Genomic DNA, 15,835 nt, shown 5'->3' with positions numbered 1-15,835 from the left:
TTTTCTCAAATTAATTACTATAAACCATAATAAACATTAACGAAAAATGAAATACACTTAAAAGAGAAAAAATCCTATTCCAGAGTTTGCAATAGAATAAACATGGAGCTGGGAAGTGTGAAACAAAGAAGAAAAGTCACGAGCATATCAAAAACCTTAAACTCAAACATCCTGAAAAGAACAAAGGATCCGAAGCCATTAAGTAGTAGTAACTATTAATTATCATGGTTGAGGAAAAAATAACCTGTTAAATAACATAAATAACCATGGAAAATTGTTTCACTACTTGATACAACTGAAAAGATATAAGATTAGCAGAGCTCATTGTTGACATTCGCTTTTGCAGAAACTTACACTGGAAAACGAACTAACTAAATTGCAATTCTAGATACCATAAGATTTCCATTATCCAACATGCATGAAGTTTGTCTGAGGAAAATGAAACTTCCTCAGGCGTGGCATCTTTTAGCTTTAAATGATAGCAAACCTGCAGAAATCCACAGACATTTGGCCTCCCTGAAGCTACATTGAAATAAGAAATCAGTAATAAACAGCCATCCTAGATGCCATAAGATCTAGACCAGAAAACAAGCATGAGTCATCTCGCTGGAAAATGAGAGCATAACTTTTATCTAATCCTCTCCTTCAGCATCTTTCTTCTTCTTTTTGTCCTTCTTCTTCTTCTTTTCACTTTTATCAGCCTCAGCAACATTTTCACCATTGACCACGTCCCTAGACTCCTCAGTCTCCTTGCTTTTCTTCTTTTTTTTCTTCTCAGATTTCTCTGTATCAGGTGAACCGGGATCAACCTTAACCTTGTGCTCTTTTTTATTCCCACTTTCTGTCTCTTCTTCAATTTTCACATCACTATCCTCATTATTTTTCTTTTTCTTTTTCTTCTTCTCTTTCTTCTCAGATCCTAATTCATCCACTTCACCTTCTTTTTCCTTCTTCTCTTTCTTCCCTTTCTTCTCATTCTCATCTTCTTGCACTCTAGCTTTCTTGGCAGCAACTGGAGCAGGGCTTTCATTGCTGTCCTCCAATTTGCGCTTGCGCCCCTCTCCACCATCATCATACTTGCTCTTTTTCTTCTTCTTTTCATTCTCAACAGCAGCAGTGTCCTTCTCCTCCACAGTTTCCTTCTTTTCTTTGACAGAGTCCGCAGCAGCTGCAAGGCCAGCAATCATGGAGTCTCCACCAGTTGGCAAAACCATATTTCTAAGCCACTCTGGAGGTGTTTTCTCGTTTGGCTTCCCATGCTTATCCAACATTCCCTGGGAAATCAATTTCTTCTTCATAGCAGCCCTTGGCCCCAACCCCCATTTTCTTGGGTATGTATCCCTATCCATCACAACCCTCTTGATTTTTGCTACCACGCCATGATCACACGTAGCCATCACTGCAGTTGTCATCTCAGCAATACCCAATGCAACGGCCTCCCCTTTGGTAGTCATCAGTACAACTTCCTCCCCAACTTCAATGTCATTCTCAAACCTCAACAAACCAGGAATCATCAATTTGGCACCATAACAAATAGCATTGACAGCAGAGTCTTTTACAACCAGTCTCTTATAACTAGTTAAAAGCACCTCAAGGGGCATGATCACCCTTCTCAAATAACTTTCATCCCGGTAGTTATCATACAACCATTGAGCATCCATTACATCGTGCATGGTCACCATGTTATCACTTTCCCCGAGGATGCCAGACCTCACCCTCCTCAACTCCTGCATATGGCTGCCAACGCCAAGAATCAGCCCCAAATGAACACACATGGTCCTAACGTAAGTACCAGCTTCACAAGATATCCAGAAAACTACCAAATGTCTAGCTGGGTCATACTCAAGAAGCTTACTTTCATATATAGTTCGAATCCTAAGCTGCCTTTTCACAGCAGATATCAATGGCGGTCTTTGAAAGACTGCTCCAGTGAGCGTCTCAAGAGCCCTAGCCACTTTAGCAACGTCAGGAACTGCAGAGTGCAAGCGGGCAACACATACATATTCCTTACCAGCCCCCTGCTGCGATTTCACCAGCCGTGTGGCTCGATCAATGCAGACAATGAGGTTTCCAGTGACTTTGGGGTCGAGGGTTCCACTGTGACCCGTTCTTTCGACCCGGAGAATCCGTTTGATCCAGGCAACAACCTCATGTGAAGATGGGTTAGCGGGTTTATCGAGATTTAGGATACCGTACCTGATGTATTCAGCCAACGGCCGCTTGAGAGGCGAGTAGCCGGACGGTAGAGGAGTATAGTGTCCAGTGCGCACGTTGAGGCGGTCGTAGTTCTTGAGGAGTATTGGCCACTGAGAAGTGTCGATGGTGGGAGTGAAGCTCTGCGGCTTTATGGTGAAATCGGTGTTCGTGTCGGTGTCGGTCTCTTTTGACGGGTCGGTATCCGAGGCGGGAACCATGGTTTTCTTCTTGTGACTTTTCTTTTCCGAGCGTGATTCTGCAAGTTCGGACATTTCGCTTATGTTGATGCTGCAAGGGGTCGTTGACGGGGAGGGTTAGGATATAGGGTTTCCAGGGTTTTATTCGCAGAGGCGATAAGAGTAAAATGAGCTGGAAATGGGAGTTTATAAAGTTAGGGTTTTAGGGGTTTAGTGAAAAGAAAGCGAGAAGAAGGGAACTAAAATGGGCTTCAATTAGGCTGTACAAGATTGGGCCACGGGCCCACTAAACATAGCATGCAGTTCTGGTTTATTATTATTTATTTTTGTAGATTTAATTCATGTGTTTAATAATGTTTTTAAGGAAAAAGTTTTCATGTGTGTTTTTTTATACAATTTTTAAATAATTTTTTAATGAAAAATATCATTCTACTTTGATGATCTGGCTACGGAAAAAAAAAAAAAAAACTTTTGTAGACTTATGAAATTGACATTATACTATAATATTTATAAGAGAATAATATTATGTTGATTAAAAAATATCTCTCAATGATTTAATATGAATATAAAATATTATTATAAACTGTCTTATTGAATAATAAAATGACATTAATGTCTTTGATTATTATTTTTTAAATAACAAAAATTTAAATGATTAAATAAATCAATAACTAAGATTAATTAGTAAAAAATTATATAAATTTTCCTCCATCTTCATATATAGAAAAGAAAATTTAAATAATTTTTAAACGAATAAGTTTCAAAAAGTAATTTAAAATTTTTTATTGACATTATTTATTAATTCAATAATCTATATATATATATATATTCATTACTTGAATAAATTAAAATGTATTTAAAATTATATTTATTTCGTTTACGATTCTAATTATCCAATAATTAATAATTTATAAATATTGTTCTACCGAAGAAAAAACATTTTAAAACTTAATATACTTTTTAGAGTTTTAAGTTTCCGCTATACAACAACGAGAGCTCACATAGAATGTGTTAGAAAGCGCCGGGAAGATGATCCATGAGCTTCAACCACCAGTCTCGAACCGGAAACTGCACCCGCCATGCCTGGCCGTTGCCTCTTGACAACCATTAACAGGCGTGGCATTTACACTCCAAAGTCTGCTTTCACTTCATTTGCATTCCTTTTGAAACGTCAAAATTTTTATTCCTACCTCAACCAATTTCCTTCTTCAATAACATCACAAGGATTCCTATATCAATATAGTTCATCCAGCTCTACACCCAATACTCAGCTCAGTTCTTCCCCTTTTTCGTGCTTGAGTATTGATTTACTCGAGTTTCTTGTTACCAGATACCGGGATTCTTGTTGTATGAACGACGCAAAACAGTTCCATGTGAAAGTATTCAAAAGTGGGTTTGATAAAGATTTGTTCTTGTGCAACACACTTATTAATCTATACGTGAGAAGTAGTGGTTTAGAATCGGCACGTAGGTTGTTTGATGAAATGCCGGAGAGGAACTCTGTTACATGGGCGTGTTTAATTTCAGGGTATACCCAGAACGGGAGACACAACGAGGCATGTGTTCTGTTTAAAGAAATGGTTTCTGCGGGAGTTTGTCCTACTCGTTATGCGCTCGGTAGTGTTCTCCAAGCTTGTCAGGAATCTGGATCCTGTGGCCTTGGATTTGGGTTGCAAATTCATGGTTTACTGTCAAAATCTGCATATGCGTCTGATGTGGTGGTTTGCAATGTGTTGATATCAATGTATGGGACTCACATGGACTCTGTAGCATGTCCTCATCGTGTTTTTGGGGATATACAGTTGAAGAACTCTGCGTCGTGGAACTCTATTATTTCAGTTTATTCTCAAAGAGGGGATGCGATTTCTGCTTTTCAGCTCTTTTCATGCATGCAAAAGCAGAACAGGAGCTTCGGTATAGTACCTAACGAATACACATTTGGGAGCTTGATAACGGCCTCTTGTTCTTATGTGGATTCAAGTATATGTTTGCTTAAGCAGATGGTTTGCAGAGTTCAGAAGTCCGGATACCTCTCAGATCTTTATGTTGGCAGTGCTTTGGTAAGCGCATTTGCTAAATTTGGTTTGACAGATTATGCCCGAAAAATCTTTGAGCAGATGAGTCAGAGAAATGCAGTCTCCATGAATGGTTTGATTGTGGGGCTGGTGAGGCAGAGACGCGGAGAAGAAGCAACTGAAGTTTTCATGGAGATGAAAGACTTGGTCAATATAAATCCTGATTCCTATGTAATTCTATTGAGCGCTTTTCCTGAATTTCCTGTATTGGAGGAAGGTATAAAAAAAGGCAGGGAGGTTCACGGATATGCAATACGAACAGGCTTGAATAATGTCAATGTTGGAATTGGCAATGGGCTCATCAACATGTACGCTAAATGTGGTTCGATTGCTGCTGCTATGATAGTTTTCAGAAACATGGCTGACAGAGATTCAATCTCTTGGAACTCCATGATTTCTGGCCTCGACCAAAGTGGTTGTTTTGAAGATGCAATCACATGCTTTCTTGCAATGAGAAGAACTGGATTTGTAATTTCAAATTTTACGATAATAAGTGCTATGAGTTCATGTACCAGCTTGGGTTGGGTTGTGCTAGGTCAACAAATACATGGTGAAGGGATTAAGCTGGGGCTTGATTTGGATACTTCAGTTTCAAATGCTCTCCTAGGATTATACGCAGATACTGGTTATCTTACCAAAAGCTATAAAGTTTTCTCCTTGATGCTGGAGCATGATCAAGTTTCATGGAATTCTATGATTGGAGCATTGGCTGGTTCAGATGAATCAGTTTCTGATGCTGCAAGATACTTCTTAGACATGATGCGAGATGGATGGACTCCAAACAGAGTGACCTTCATAAACATTCTTGCAGCTGTCTCTTCCCTTTCACTTAAGGAACTTGGTTTGCAGATACATGCTCTAGCTCTAAAATGTAGTTTCTCTAAAGATGGTGCCATTGAGAATGCACTTCTAGCTTTCTATGGAAAGTGTGGACAGATGGATGAATGTGAGAAGATCTTTTTTAGAATGTTTGAGAGAAAGGATGAAGTTAGCTGGAACTCTATGATTTCTGGCTATATACACAACGAGATCTTGCCCAAGGCCATGGATTTGGTATTGCTTATGATGCGAAGGGGTCAGAGATTGGATTGTTTCACCTTTGCAACTGTTCTTAGTGCTTGTGCATCTGTTGCAACACTAGAGCGTGGCATGGAAGTCCACGCTTGTGCTATAAGAGCTTGGTTAGAAAATGATGTTGTAGTTGGAAGTGTGCTTGTTGATATGTACTCTAAATGTGGAAGAATAGATTATGCTGCGAGATTTTTTGACAGAATGCAAGTAAGAAACTTATATTCCTGGAATTCAATGATATCAGGTTATGCACGTCACGGACATGGTGAGAAAGCTTTAAAGCTTTTTGGAGAAATGAAGATAGAAGGCCAGCTACCTGATCATGTAACATTTGTGGGAGTCCTATCAGCCTGTAGTCATGTGGGGTTGGTAGAAGAGGGATATGAACATTTCAAATACATGAATGAATTATATGGATTGGTTCCTAGGATGGAGCACTTTTCATGTATGGTGGATCTTCTTGGGCGGGCAGGTGAGCTTGATAAGATAGAAGAGTTCATAAGAAGTATGCCAATGAAGCCTAATGTCCTGATTTGGAGAACAGTTTTAGGGGCTTGCAGCCGAGCGAATGGGAGGAAGATGGATTTAGGGAGGAAAGCTGCCGAAATGCTTTTTAATTTGGAACCCGAAAATGCTGTTAATTATGTTCTTACGGCAAACATGTATGCTGCTGGGGAGAAATGGGAGGATGTTGCCAAGGCAAGGATGGTAATGAAAGAGGCAGCAGTAAAGAAGGAAGCTGGGTGTAGTTGGGTGAGCATGAAAGATGGTGTGCATGTATTTGTTTCTGGTGACAAATCACACCCAGATAAGGACTTGATCTATGAAAAACTCAGAGAACTTAATATAAAACTGAGGGATGCTGGATATGTGCCACAGACAAAATTTGCACTTTATGATCTTGAACCAGAGAGTAAGGAGGAAATTCTGAGGTATCACAGTGAAAAGATTGCAGTTGCTTTTGTTCTAACTCGAACTTCGAGACTACCTATTAGAATTATGAAAAACCTTCGGGTTTGCGGTGATTGTCACTCTGCCTTCAATTACATCTCAAAGATTGTCGGTCGGCCGATCATACTACGAGATTCTAACAGATTTCATCATTTCCATGATGGTAAATGTTCATGTGGGGATTACTGGTGACCGCCTGCTGAAAATTCTCCATTTATAGCAGGATAAATTTTGGAGGTAAAGTAAGTAGTGAAATCTCAGTTTTTACATATTTCATGTTTTATTGACTGAGTTCCACATCTCTGCACATTAGATATAACATTTGAAATGTAGATGAACAGTTAGGAATTTGCTTAGGATAAAAAATGTGTAATGAGATAAATAGCACCTAGCCTTTATACAGGAGAAATAACTGTCGTTGCGTACTAGTATAATGAGATAATCAACTTCTTAATATGTAGACACATGAGTAGAATAGTCTGACTGGAACATATATTTATGAAAATGCAAATCATTCAGTTAATTAATGTCTATTACTATTATTATTATTATTTTTTAGGATTTGTTTCCCTCACCCCTCCCTTTCATGAAGAGCCAAAATCATTAGTCTCCCAATCTCTTTTTTTGGCCCCACCGTACCTCTCACGTGTCACTTGACCTGCTTGTAGTTTTACTTCCTTTACCCCACCTCTCACTTCAAATCACATCCGTCCACGTCACTCCGAATAATCCACAGGTGCCATTGGATATGCTGCCGCGTCTACACTCTTGGTCCGGTTCTATCCCGTATATCCTTTCCAGCTCCTTCTCCCTATTTTCTTTTTTTTTTCCTTAAACCTACTATTGACACTCTTTCAAGAATATTCGAACGTAAAATGCCCCTGGACGCTGCACCCATCGGGCATTCCTTTTCCCAAAATTAAACATCCTCTTTATAAAAGCCCCTGTACCTTTTGCTGCATCTCACTAACCCAATATATATACCCACACACCTCCTCTGCCCAACTCCCTGAACTTACATAGATATATATTACCATTTTTGGAAACAGAAGATGGCAAGTCTTGCAAGAGCCAAAAGAGTCACCGACCGTCTAGACGACAAGGTTAGGGTATGTCTCTTCAGCTACGGCAGCAGCGGCAGTGAACACTCCGCCGAAGATGACTCTCCTTGTCTTTCTGAGCTCGTTCACCGCTTCCTTGAGGATGATCCCAAGGCTGAGCCCTCCGGCTATGATTCTGCCTCTGACACAATGGACTCCGCCCTCGACTTTACGGATGTGATCCAGGAAGTGGAGAGATTTATAGCCAGAAGCAATGCAGATCCATACGAGATCCTGCTGCGGACACACGTCTCCAAAGCGACGGAAATGTTTTCGTGTTTCAGATCGCAACGGGCCATTTTCAGGCGGAAAATGATGTCGTTTCTTCGCGAACTGTGCCACAATGCAGCAATCTGCAAGACTAAGTGGGATTCACTGGGCGGACTTACTGCCGGGAACTACGAGTTTATCGATGTCATCTGCTCTCGTGGCGTATCATGCCAGGTCCGTTACTTCATAGAGGTGGACTTCCCATCCGAGTTCGAGATCGCCAGGCCGACTGACGAGTACGCGCGTCTCTTGCAGGCGCTTCCGAGAGTTTTCGTGGGGAAGAGCGAGGAGCTTAAGAGGTTCATACGGATCATGAGCGACGCAGCTAGGAGATCGCTTAAGAGCAGAGGCTTGTCTCTGCCTCCGTGGAGGAAGAACCGTTACATGCAGAATAAATGGTTCGGTCCGTACAAACGAACTTCCAGTCCCAACCCTGCATCCTCCTCCACGACGTCAATCCCCCCTGTCAACGGCGTTAATTGCAGATCGGTGGGGTTCGCCGTCAACGGCCACCATTTTGTCCATACTAGATGAATCGACGACGGAGATTTGTAGAAACCACTAACATTTCGAAAATTATATCCGCGTTATTCTGTTTATTATAATATCTATGCATGTACTTGTAATAACGAATAATTCTAGTTGTTTGGTTTTTAAAAAAAATAAAATTGTAGTTGTTGTACATTTTTCTGGTCTATAAATATAATAATTTTTTTTGAAAAAAAAAAAAACGTGTGAGAAGTGAGAAAGATAAGTTAGATAATTGGATAAAAAGAATAGTCGTACGCGGCAAATGCACAATGTGAACATGGCGGCGCATTACAGGATGTATCACATGCATGCAGCTAGTGATTGCAAGTCAGATCTTTGACTCAGTCTTGGCCGCTTGATTGTCATCACGATCGCATGTATTTCGATCAGACGGCCACAATTGATTGCCTAGATCTGGAAACGTACAAATTAGCAACAGGAGAATTAGCATTTATTTTATAGGATGAGGTGGCAAATCTATGTGATGTAGTTAATTGTGGTGCAGGGAAGGATGTGAAGTGGCGATAGATAAAAGATAAGAGAGATTTGACGTTGAGCGTAGGATGATAAGAATGCGCTCCCCCTGAAACAATGAGGTAGGAGTTGTGGATAAGGTTTTATATTTTGGAAAGTGAAGGAGTAGTGAAGTGGCCCAATAGAAAATGGCCAGTCAAGTATGAGATAGAGACGTCTTTGGAGTCACTGGGGTCCATCACATAGGATGTCTGCTTCAATTACTCAAAACGGAGCGTTTTCGTAAATTATTAGAAATTCTTAAGATTTAATTTTTTTAATTTATTTTGAAAGTATTGATTCTGTTAATTTTGAACAGAAAAAAAATTTAAAAAAAAAAAGTAAATTAAAATTAATTATTATCTTCTTCAACCTTCCATATTCCTCGTAAAACCCCCCACACCAAAAAATACTTGCAGTTTCATCTTCTTCATCAAATCTGTTCTATAAAACAGTCACCGCAATAATATGGTTTAGAGGTAGCTGCATATACTTATTTACTGCATAAATAACAGATTTGATGAAGAATATGCTACTCACAATACTAAATGTTCCACTTACTAACAGTCTTAACCAAATTTCTCAATTCTAACTATATTACAATCATTATTGACAACACTAGTTGTCTTCAACTAGTTTATTCAATGTGTTATTAGTCATTAAAGAAGGGATACTCGTAAACATAGATGTCAAAAGTTCATTATAAATAGTAAAGAAAGAGTTTTATACGCTGCTTTCTCAAATGGTGACTTCCAGGAAAATAACCCTCCTCTCTTTCTTCCTAATCAAGAGCCTGATGCAGACAACATTCATCTATGCAAGACCTCTCTCTCACTTCTTTATCTCTTTACACAAACAACTGAAGGATGACTATAGCTCCTTATTATAATCTTTTATGAAAAACAGTTCCGATTACCTCTAGCCATGGAGTCCAAGAATTTTCAGGCCGTATAGAAGGTTGCAGCAGCAGTGAATCTGATGCTGTGAAACACATGCGCAGACTCATTATATGAGCTGGGAACAACATCAGGGTTTATCAGTATGATTCATCTGTGTTACTTTTATTAAGAGTTTTTTTAAGTATATCAGGTCTTATCACAAACGCACATGTGCACTTCATTTTGATGTCAAAGCAAATATATATAAACACATATTTAAAAGAACTCACAAGTCACAATTTTAATATTTCACCCTATTTTATCTGTTGCCCTAAACCACAACTTACTAATTTTCTTTTTATTTTTCAAATAATACTTAAGTTTCTTTTAGCCTTTTCCATTTAGAGTTAACAGAGTTAGCGTATTTGCAATAAATGCATAACTTTAAGGGATTAAAATGTTATTAAAAAAATATTTGAGATCAAATCCTATTATGTACTATATTCGGAGATTTAATTGATAATATATATATATATATATGTGCTTATTATTATGTATTAATAAATTATCCATTTGATTTGGGAGTGAAGCTGTGGTGTGAATTACAGCAGATTTAACCTAATGGGTAAGGAATGCTTTTGATTCAGAAAAGGAGCAATTCCATTGTTTGTGTAATTAGGAATCCAAATGTCTGTGAACATTACATCTTATATACATATATGCTTACATACACCTCGGGAGAAAAAGATTTCTACTTCACACTCAAAGATGTATGAAGCAGCTGGAAGATGAAATATATATGTGTTGCACTTTCTGGACATTTGTGAGCATCATAGCGGTGGTTATATCAGATCCACCATCCTTTATTCCTGTGCAGATATCATTTCTTTTACTCTTCATTCAACGTATCTAGTTTCGGCATGCATTTAATGTGTACTGGGAAGAACTGAAAGAACCTATTGCATGTGATTCATTTTCATATTTTGAATTAAATTTAGTCTATATGAAAGAGTAATATGCTTATTGCTTGAGGTTAGGTTGTATGAGAGGATTAAGGTTTATTTAGGTGTTCTTATCTTTTATCTTGTAGATAACAAGCACTACCATCATGGACTTCCTGTACCGCATCATTGACCTGCAGTTACTTCTCAGGCTTAGAATTTAACCACCTCAGTTGGTAGCCCCATATTATGTTAGTGTATATATATATATATATATATATAGTAAGCAAGTGGTTGACAAACAAACCTTGTCAATTTGAGTTTACATATCAATATATGCCTGATTTACTTTCATTGCTAGATTGTAAGCAGTAGAGATTGAGGTGTAAAAATCAATGAGGTTTCAAGAATCCTGAAAGTTTTGAAGCCTAATAATATTGATGGGAAATTGGGTGGTGGGAGTTGACTGTTATATGATCAGTTGACTGATAGATTTTCTGGTAAGATACATACATATATATATTTGCCTTTTGAATTCCAGTAGATGACAAATTGATGAGTTGTTCAAGATTTCAGAAGATGTCATGGGATCAGGATGAAGAAAAGGATTAGTTCAACTAAATACTGGCACTCCCTGTTATACATTGTTTAATATTCTTTTATCTGATTTCATATCAGTTTCTAGATTAACTATTTCATCTTCCTTTTACCAGTTCTTTTATGTACTTCCAAAATGCTCCCTATATATAAGTTAAAAAAAATGAGAACTAGTCATCTTAATATTTTTTAAAAAAAGAGACAAGTCAGATTTTTATATATATTTGATTGGTATAAAAACTTAAAAAAAAAAAAAAAAAAATCTTTGAAGAAATGGTTGCCTTGTATAAGACTTTTTAGGGGACACAATGAATATAGTATTTGATATAATTGTCTTGTATATCTAAAAATCAGAGTGCAAGAAATGTACTTGTGGGGTCATTTGGTCTCCCACTCTTTCGGCTGTAGAACATGAGAGCGTTTGGTTGCAAAAGGAAACCTAAGCAAATTGGACTGTTAGTTTCAGTGTCATTGGTTATATGTGCTTCACCAAACATGGAATCTTAAACAGATGATGATGATGATGATGATGGTGTTGATATTTGATTGAGGCAGATGCTACCCTTCCAAGCTTACACGAGGAACTGCTGATTACCAACCTAACTCATCTTCAATAATATACCAATAAGGTCAGCCCTCGTGTTTACTGCCCTTTCGTAACGCTTAATCATATTTTGTTTAAATAATGGTTGGGGTATTTATAAAAAGACATGCTCTGTGCAATTCACTCTGTAGATCATAGTGGCTGGTGGGCTTTTTTTCTTGGATGGGGTGGGAGAAGGGGGTCTGGGTTTGTCTCTTTGTGCCTACTAAAATGGCTTAACATATTGGTCTTTGCTGATAATCACAGCTTGTAAAGTTGGATTTGATTCATAAAATCTTGCTGCCCTTATCTGAAATGGAAAAAAAATTGAGATTGAGATTTTAGAATCTACCAGTTTGGCTGGAGAAATATACCCTAGGAGTTGATTGCATACAGACGCAGTGCTTTTTCATACTTGGGACTAAAGAAATAGAGAAGTTTACATCATTCTTTCCTTGACAATTCTTCCTCACATCACAAAGATGGTCCATTGAAAAAGCTTTTTGACATTAGTGCGCATTTACCATGGAAACGACCCAATTTCTTCTTTTTAATATTTTAGGAAGAACTCACCTCAAACAATTACATCCAAAAGGGTTGAAACTTTCACCTGATTTCCCAAAATTTAGGGTATTCCTCCTTGTATCAATTGGCATTTTAGTATAAATCTAAATACTAAATTAGTTTATATATTATTTTTTTAAATATTTAAATTAATTAATGCATATATATATATATATGGATTAATTTTTATCCGTTAAATATCACTACCATTATTAGTAAATTTATAACTGAGTTGAACATGTCATCGTATTAGTTGAAATGTTCCTCAATCTCTTCTCTCTTTTCTCTGTCTTTTCTTCCCCTTCCACTACTTTCTCCCAATCTCTACCTGCCATTAATTTCATCCTAACCCACTTCTCTCCCTCTCTCTTCAAAATAAAGACTTTTATTAATTTCAGGACTTGTAAGGTAAATTTTAGAAGTAACCTTTTTATAATTTTTACTGCACTAATTAAATTTTATCAGCATTTTAATACACTTTGATACATGTTTATAATTACTAATTTGCTGTACAATGTATTGAATCCTACAAAGGGACAGGTACTAAGTTGGCAGTCTACAAATAAACTAGACAATACCGTCCCATTCAGCATTTAAAAAGGGTAAAAAAAAAAAAAAAAAAAACGTGTGCTCCGGTGTGAAAGGATTGAGTTATCTGTAATCTTGTCTTCTTCTAAAGACTTTGATGTCAACTGAGTAGTCACTACCAATTGGACCTTTTTTGAAGATTGACAATATAATATTCCAGAAATATATATACCATATATATTATAATTAAACTCAAGGATTTACGAATATCTTGAAGATTATATTAAAATGATTTGCCCCGGTAATCTATATCTACGAGAACGTAACCACTAAATATTAGTAAAGACATAACTTATTATTTATATGGTATTCTAATATCTGCAACATAGAATTAAGTGAAAGCTTCCTGGCCCTGTAACATGAAATCATTGATGAACTAATTGAGAATCAGGAAGATATGTTTCTAGCCCCATAAAATTTTCTCAGTTGGTGTAATCGTGTATTAGCAGATAACTTCCGGTTACATGAACACAAATAGCATTTTAAGCCAAAAAAAAAGTGAAAAGACCAACCAAATTTCCAGGTTATAGAATTTTTTAATTTTCCTTTTTTTTTTTTTTTTTTTTTTTTTTTGAGGAAGAACAAGAAAGTCATAAACAAACCCAAGTCACCACGATCACTGCCTGAGCTTCAAACTTAATTCTCGTCTCATCATTCTAATGAAATCCTCACATTTTTTGTTCAACTCTTCCCTACTTATCAACCCAGTTTCCTCATCTTCTTCATCATCTACAACAAGAATCTTCTTTTCTTCCTCTTCATCTTTATCATATTCTCCAATCAAGATGACATTTTCTTCTTTCCCGAAAGATCCATCTTCTATTTTCTCTGCAAATGATAATGTTCTGATCTCTGGCACTACTTTTACTTGCTTGGTGTCCTCTGCAACTGATGATGCTCTGATCTCTGTCACTACCACTTGCCTGACTTCCTCTGCAACTGATGATGCTCTGATCTCTGGCACTACTTTTACTTGCTTGATTTCCTCTGCAACTGATGATGCTCTGATCTCTTTCGCTACTTTTACTTGCTTGATTTCCTCTGCAACTGATGCTCTGATACTTGGCAGTACTTGTACCTGCTCGACTCCACTCTTCAAGGAATTTTCACTGTGGGAATCAGTAGCTTCCAGCTGAGGATTCTCGATCAAACCCGAGTTCTTGACAATGATAACAAGAATGCCATTGCAGACGAGGAACATGCAGTTCTTGCCAATTGTATAGGTAGAGAGTTGCAGGAAGATATACACAGAGAAAATTAAGTTGTTTTCAAGGAAAGTTAGGAAAGAAGAGTAGGATAATATGATTGAGCAGAGAGAAACCATCACAAGGCATTTAGAAACTTTTTTGAGAAAGGGATAATTCTGTGATTGCTTCTTTGTTGCCTCCATGTTTCCTTTCTCCTGATTTCTGAAAGGAAATGTTTGAGAGAGAGAGAGAGAGAGAGAGAGAGGATTTGATGATGGAGAGATTGTATACTTCTTTGTGAATATTGCTTTATAGAATGTCGGATATAATGTGTGTGTATTATATATGAGCTTAAAACACCATGATTAAGAGGGTATTAGTCATTAAGTTGAAAGATCAAATGTAATTTTGTCAATTTAAGCAGACAGAATCCAGAGAGAACAAAGTCAGTCAACTCCATTTAAAATTTTCTTTTTATGTTGGGGGGGGCCTTGTTTTACTTAATGATCACAGTTTAACTACCAATCCTTTAAAAATTTTGATTTTGTTGAAGCCTTCATGTTTGGCTTGCTTAGGAAACTACAAAAAAAACCAACCTCTTCTGTAATTAGGTGATGAAACTAAACTTGAAGAAAAAGTTTTGGAGGTGGTGCTATTATTGTACCTCTGAAAATAATTAAAATTTTCGGTTCATTTAGTAATTGCATATTTTTTATGACTTTTTTGGTCTTCAATTTTCTGTATTCTTGAGGTAGGAATTTTCATGGGAAGTTATAATTTCATTGCTTGGAAATTCCAGATGGCAAGTCTTAATAACACTTATCAAAATCTTTATATTTTCAATTTGTAAGATAAGCGTTACAGGGTGGGTCAAACAATAATTTATATTTTCAATTTGACTGTACATAAATATCTTTTCCATCAATTTGTACGATAGTTAGAATGACTTGGACTGAGTTCTTGGAAGTTATCCCGTAGACTTTGAGTCAATGCCAAAATTTGATATGGGCTTATGTATAAAAAATAATAATAATAATAAAGCATAGTATTAAAAAGAATTTTCATATTTTGGTTTGTGTCAAATTATAATATTCATTTTTTAATCATATTAATAGAATGCTACATTAAATTAAATTACTTGTATTTAAAAACACTATCACCACTTTTAACATATAAAAAAAGTAGAATTATTACTACTATTACTATTATTATTATTATTATTAAGCAACAAATAGCAAACGAAGCGACGGCCACTAAACGGAATTGGGCTCTGTCAGGTAGGCTCAGGGATAGAATGAACTTAACTTAAAAGCTGATATGGGCCTTATTAGAAGCACTGTTTTGTCGTAAATATTGGACAAATTATACATGTTAATAATTTAACACCTGCAAATATTAATTTTATAATTATATATATATATATTAATTAATATGTAATTCCAATTATACATGTTAATAATTTAACATATACGTGTTAAGATTTCACGACAGTCTTGCACGTTGAAATCCAGTTCAGTTCAGTCATTCTCTTTCGATGATAATACAGAGTGAACCAATTTTGCATCAACTTCCATTACATGAGACCTTAGACTC

General features: G+C 36.8%; 4 protein-coding genes across 11 annotated transcripts; 2 read left to right on the top strand and 2 right to left on the bottom strand.

Annotated features, from left to right (window-relative positions):
• Window positions 1-172: 172 nt before the first annotated feature.
• Window positions 173-2,592, bottom strand: NAP57 (NAP57 homolog). Of its 2 annotated transcripts, XM_088215723.1 has the most exons (2): window positions 2,197-2,592; window positions 173-1,737 (listed from the first exon to the last, which is right to left on the bottom strand). In XM_088215723.1, exons 1-2 carry the CDS (start codon window positions 2,466-2,468, stop codon window positions 633-635), a joined length of 1,377 nt encoding a protein of 458 aa, XP_088071849.1. In that variant the 5' UTR covers window positions 2,469-2,592; the 3' UTR covers window positions 173-632. The 2 variants fall into 2 exon arrangements, with proteins under 2 accessions (XP_088071849.1, XP_021910820.2); XM_022055128.2 differs by having other exon boundaries at window positions 173-2,591.
• A 739-nt stretch (window positions 2,593-3,331) lies between these two features.
• MEF7 (Tetratricopeptide repeat (TPR)-like superfamily protein) lies at window positions 3,332-14,562 on the top strand. Of its 7 annotated transcripts, XR_015817757.1 has the most exons (4): window positions 3,332-6,727; window positions 9,811-9,943; window positions 11,832-11,949; window positions 14,125-14,562. XR_015817757.1 is itself a non-coding variant. In XM_088215718.1 (2 exons), the coding sequence occupies exon 1, from the start codon at window positions 3,473-3,475 to the stop codon at window positions 6,680-6,682; it is 3,210 nt and encodes a 1,069-aa protein (XP_088071844.1). In that variant the 5' UTR covers window positions 3,332-3,472; the 3' UTR covers window positions 6,683-6,727; window positions 14,125-14,562. The 7 variants fall into 7 exon arrangements, 1 of the variants encoding a protein (XP_088071844.1); XR_015817756.1 differs by lacking the exon at window positions 9,811-9,943; XR_015817755.1 differs by lacking the exon at window positions 9,811-9,943 and having other exon boundaries at window positions 11,675-11,949.
• LOC110806518 (uncharacterized) lies at window positions 6,762-8,542 on the top strand. The gene has a single exon (XM_022031410.2). It carries the CDS (start codon window positions 7,543-7,545, stop codon window positions 8,392-8,394), a length of 852 nt encoding a protein of 283 aa, XP_021887102.1. The 5' UTR covers window positions 6,762-7,542; the 3' UTR covers window positions 8,395-8,542.
• On the bottom strand, window positions 13,456-14,445 carry LOC110806536 (uncharacterized). Its single transcript, XM_022031431.2, has one exon. It carries the CDS (start codon window positions 14,443-14,445, stop codon window positions 13,672-13,674), a length of 774 nt encoding a protein of 257 aa, XP_021887123.1. The 3' UTR covers window positions 13,456-13,671.
• Window positions 14,563-15,835: the final 1,273 nt, after the last annotated feature.

This window comes from Carica papaya, chromosome 3 (genome assembly GCF_054855325.1).
Source record: "Carica papaya isolate Zhongbai chromosome 3, ASM5485532v1, whole genome shotgun sequence".
NCBI classification, from domain to species: Eukaryota; Viridiplantae; Streptophyta; class Magnoliopsida; order Brassicales; family Caricaceae; genus Carica; species Carica papaya.
The sequence above is the reverse complement of the archived record's forward strand: the minus strand, read 5'-3'. Positions and strand labels throughout refer to the sequence as shown.

Excerpts from the sequence above, each read along its gene's own strand:
- NAP57 (XM_022055128.2), bottom strand. The coding sequence starts at position 2,468 with ATGTCCGAACTTGCAGAATCACGCTCGGAAAAGAAAAGTCACAAGAAG.
- MEF7 (XM_088215718.1), top strand. The coding sequence starts at position 3,473 with ATGCCTGGCCGTTGCCTCTTGACAACCATTAACAGGCGTGGCATTTAC.
- LOC110806518 (XM_022031410.2), top strand. The coding sequence starts at position 7,543 with ATGGCAAGTCTTGCAAGAGCCAAAAGAGTCACCGACCGTCTAGACGAC.
- LOC110806536 (XM_022031431.2), bottom strand. The coding sequence starts at position 14,445 with ATGGAGGCAACAAAGAAGCAATCACAGAATTATCCCTTTCTCAAAAAA.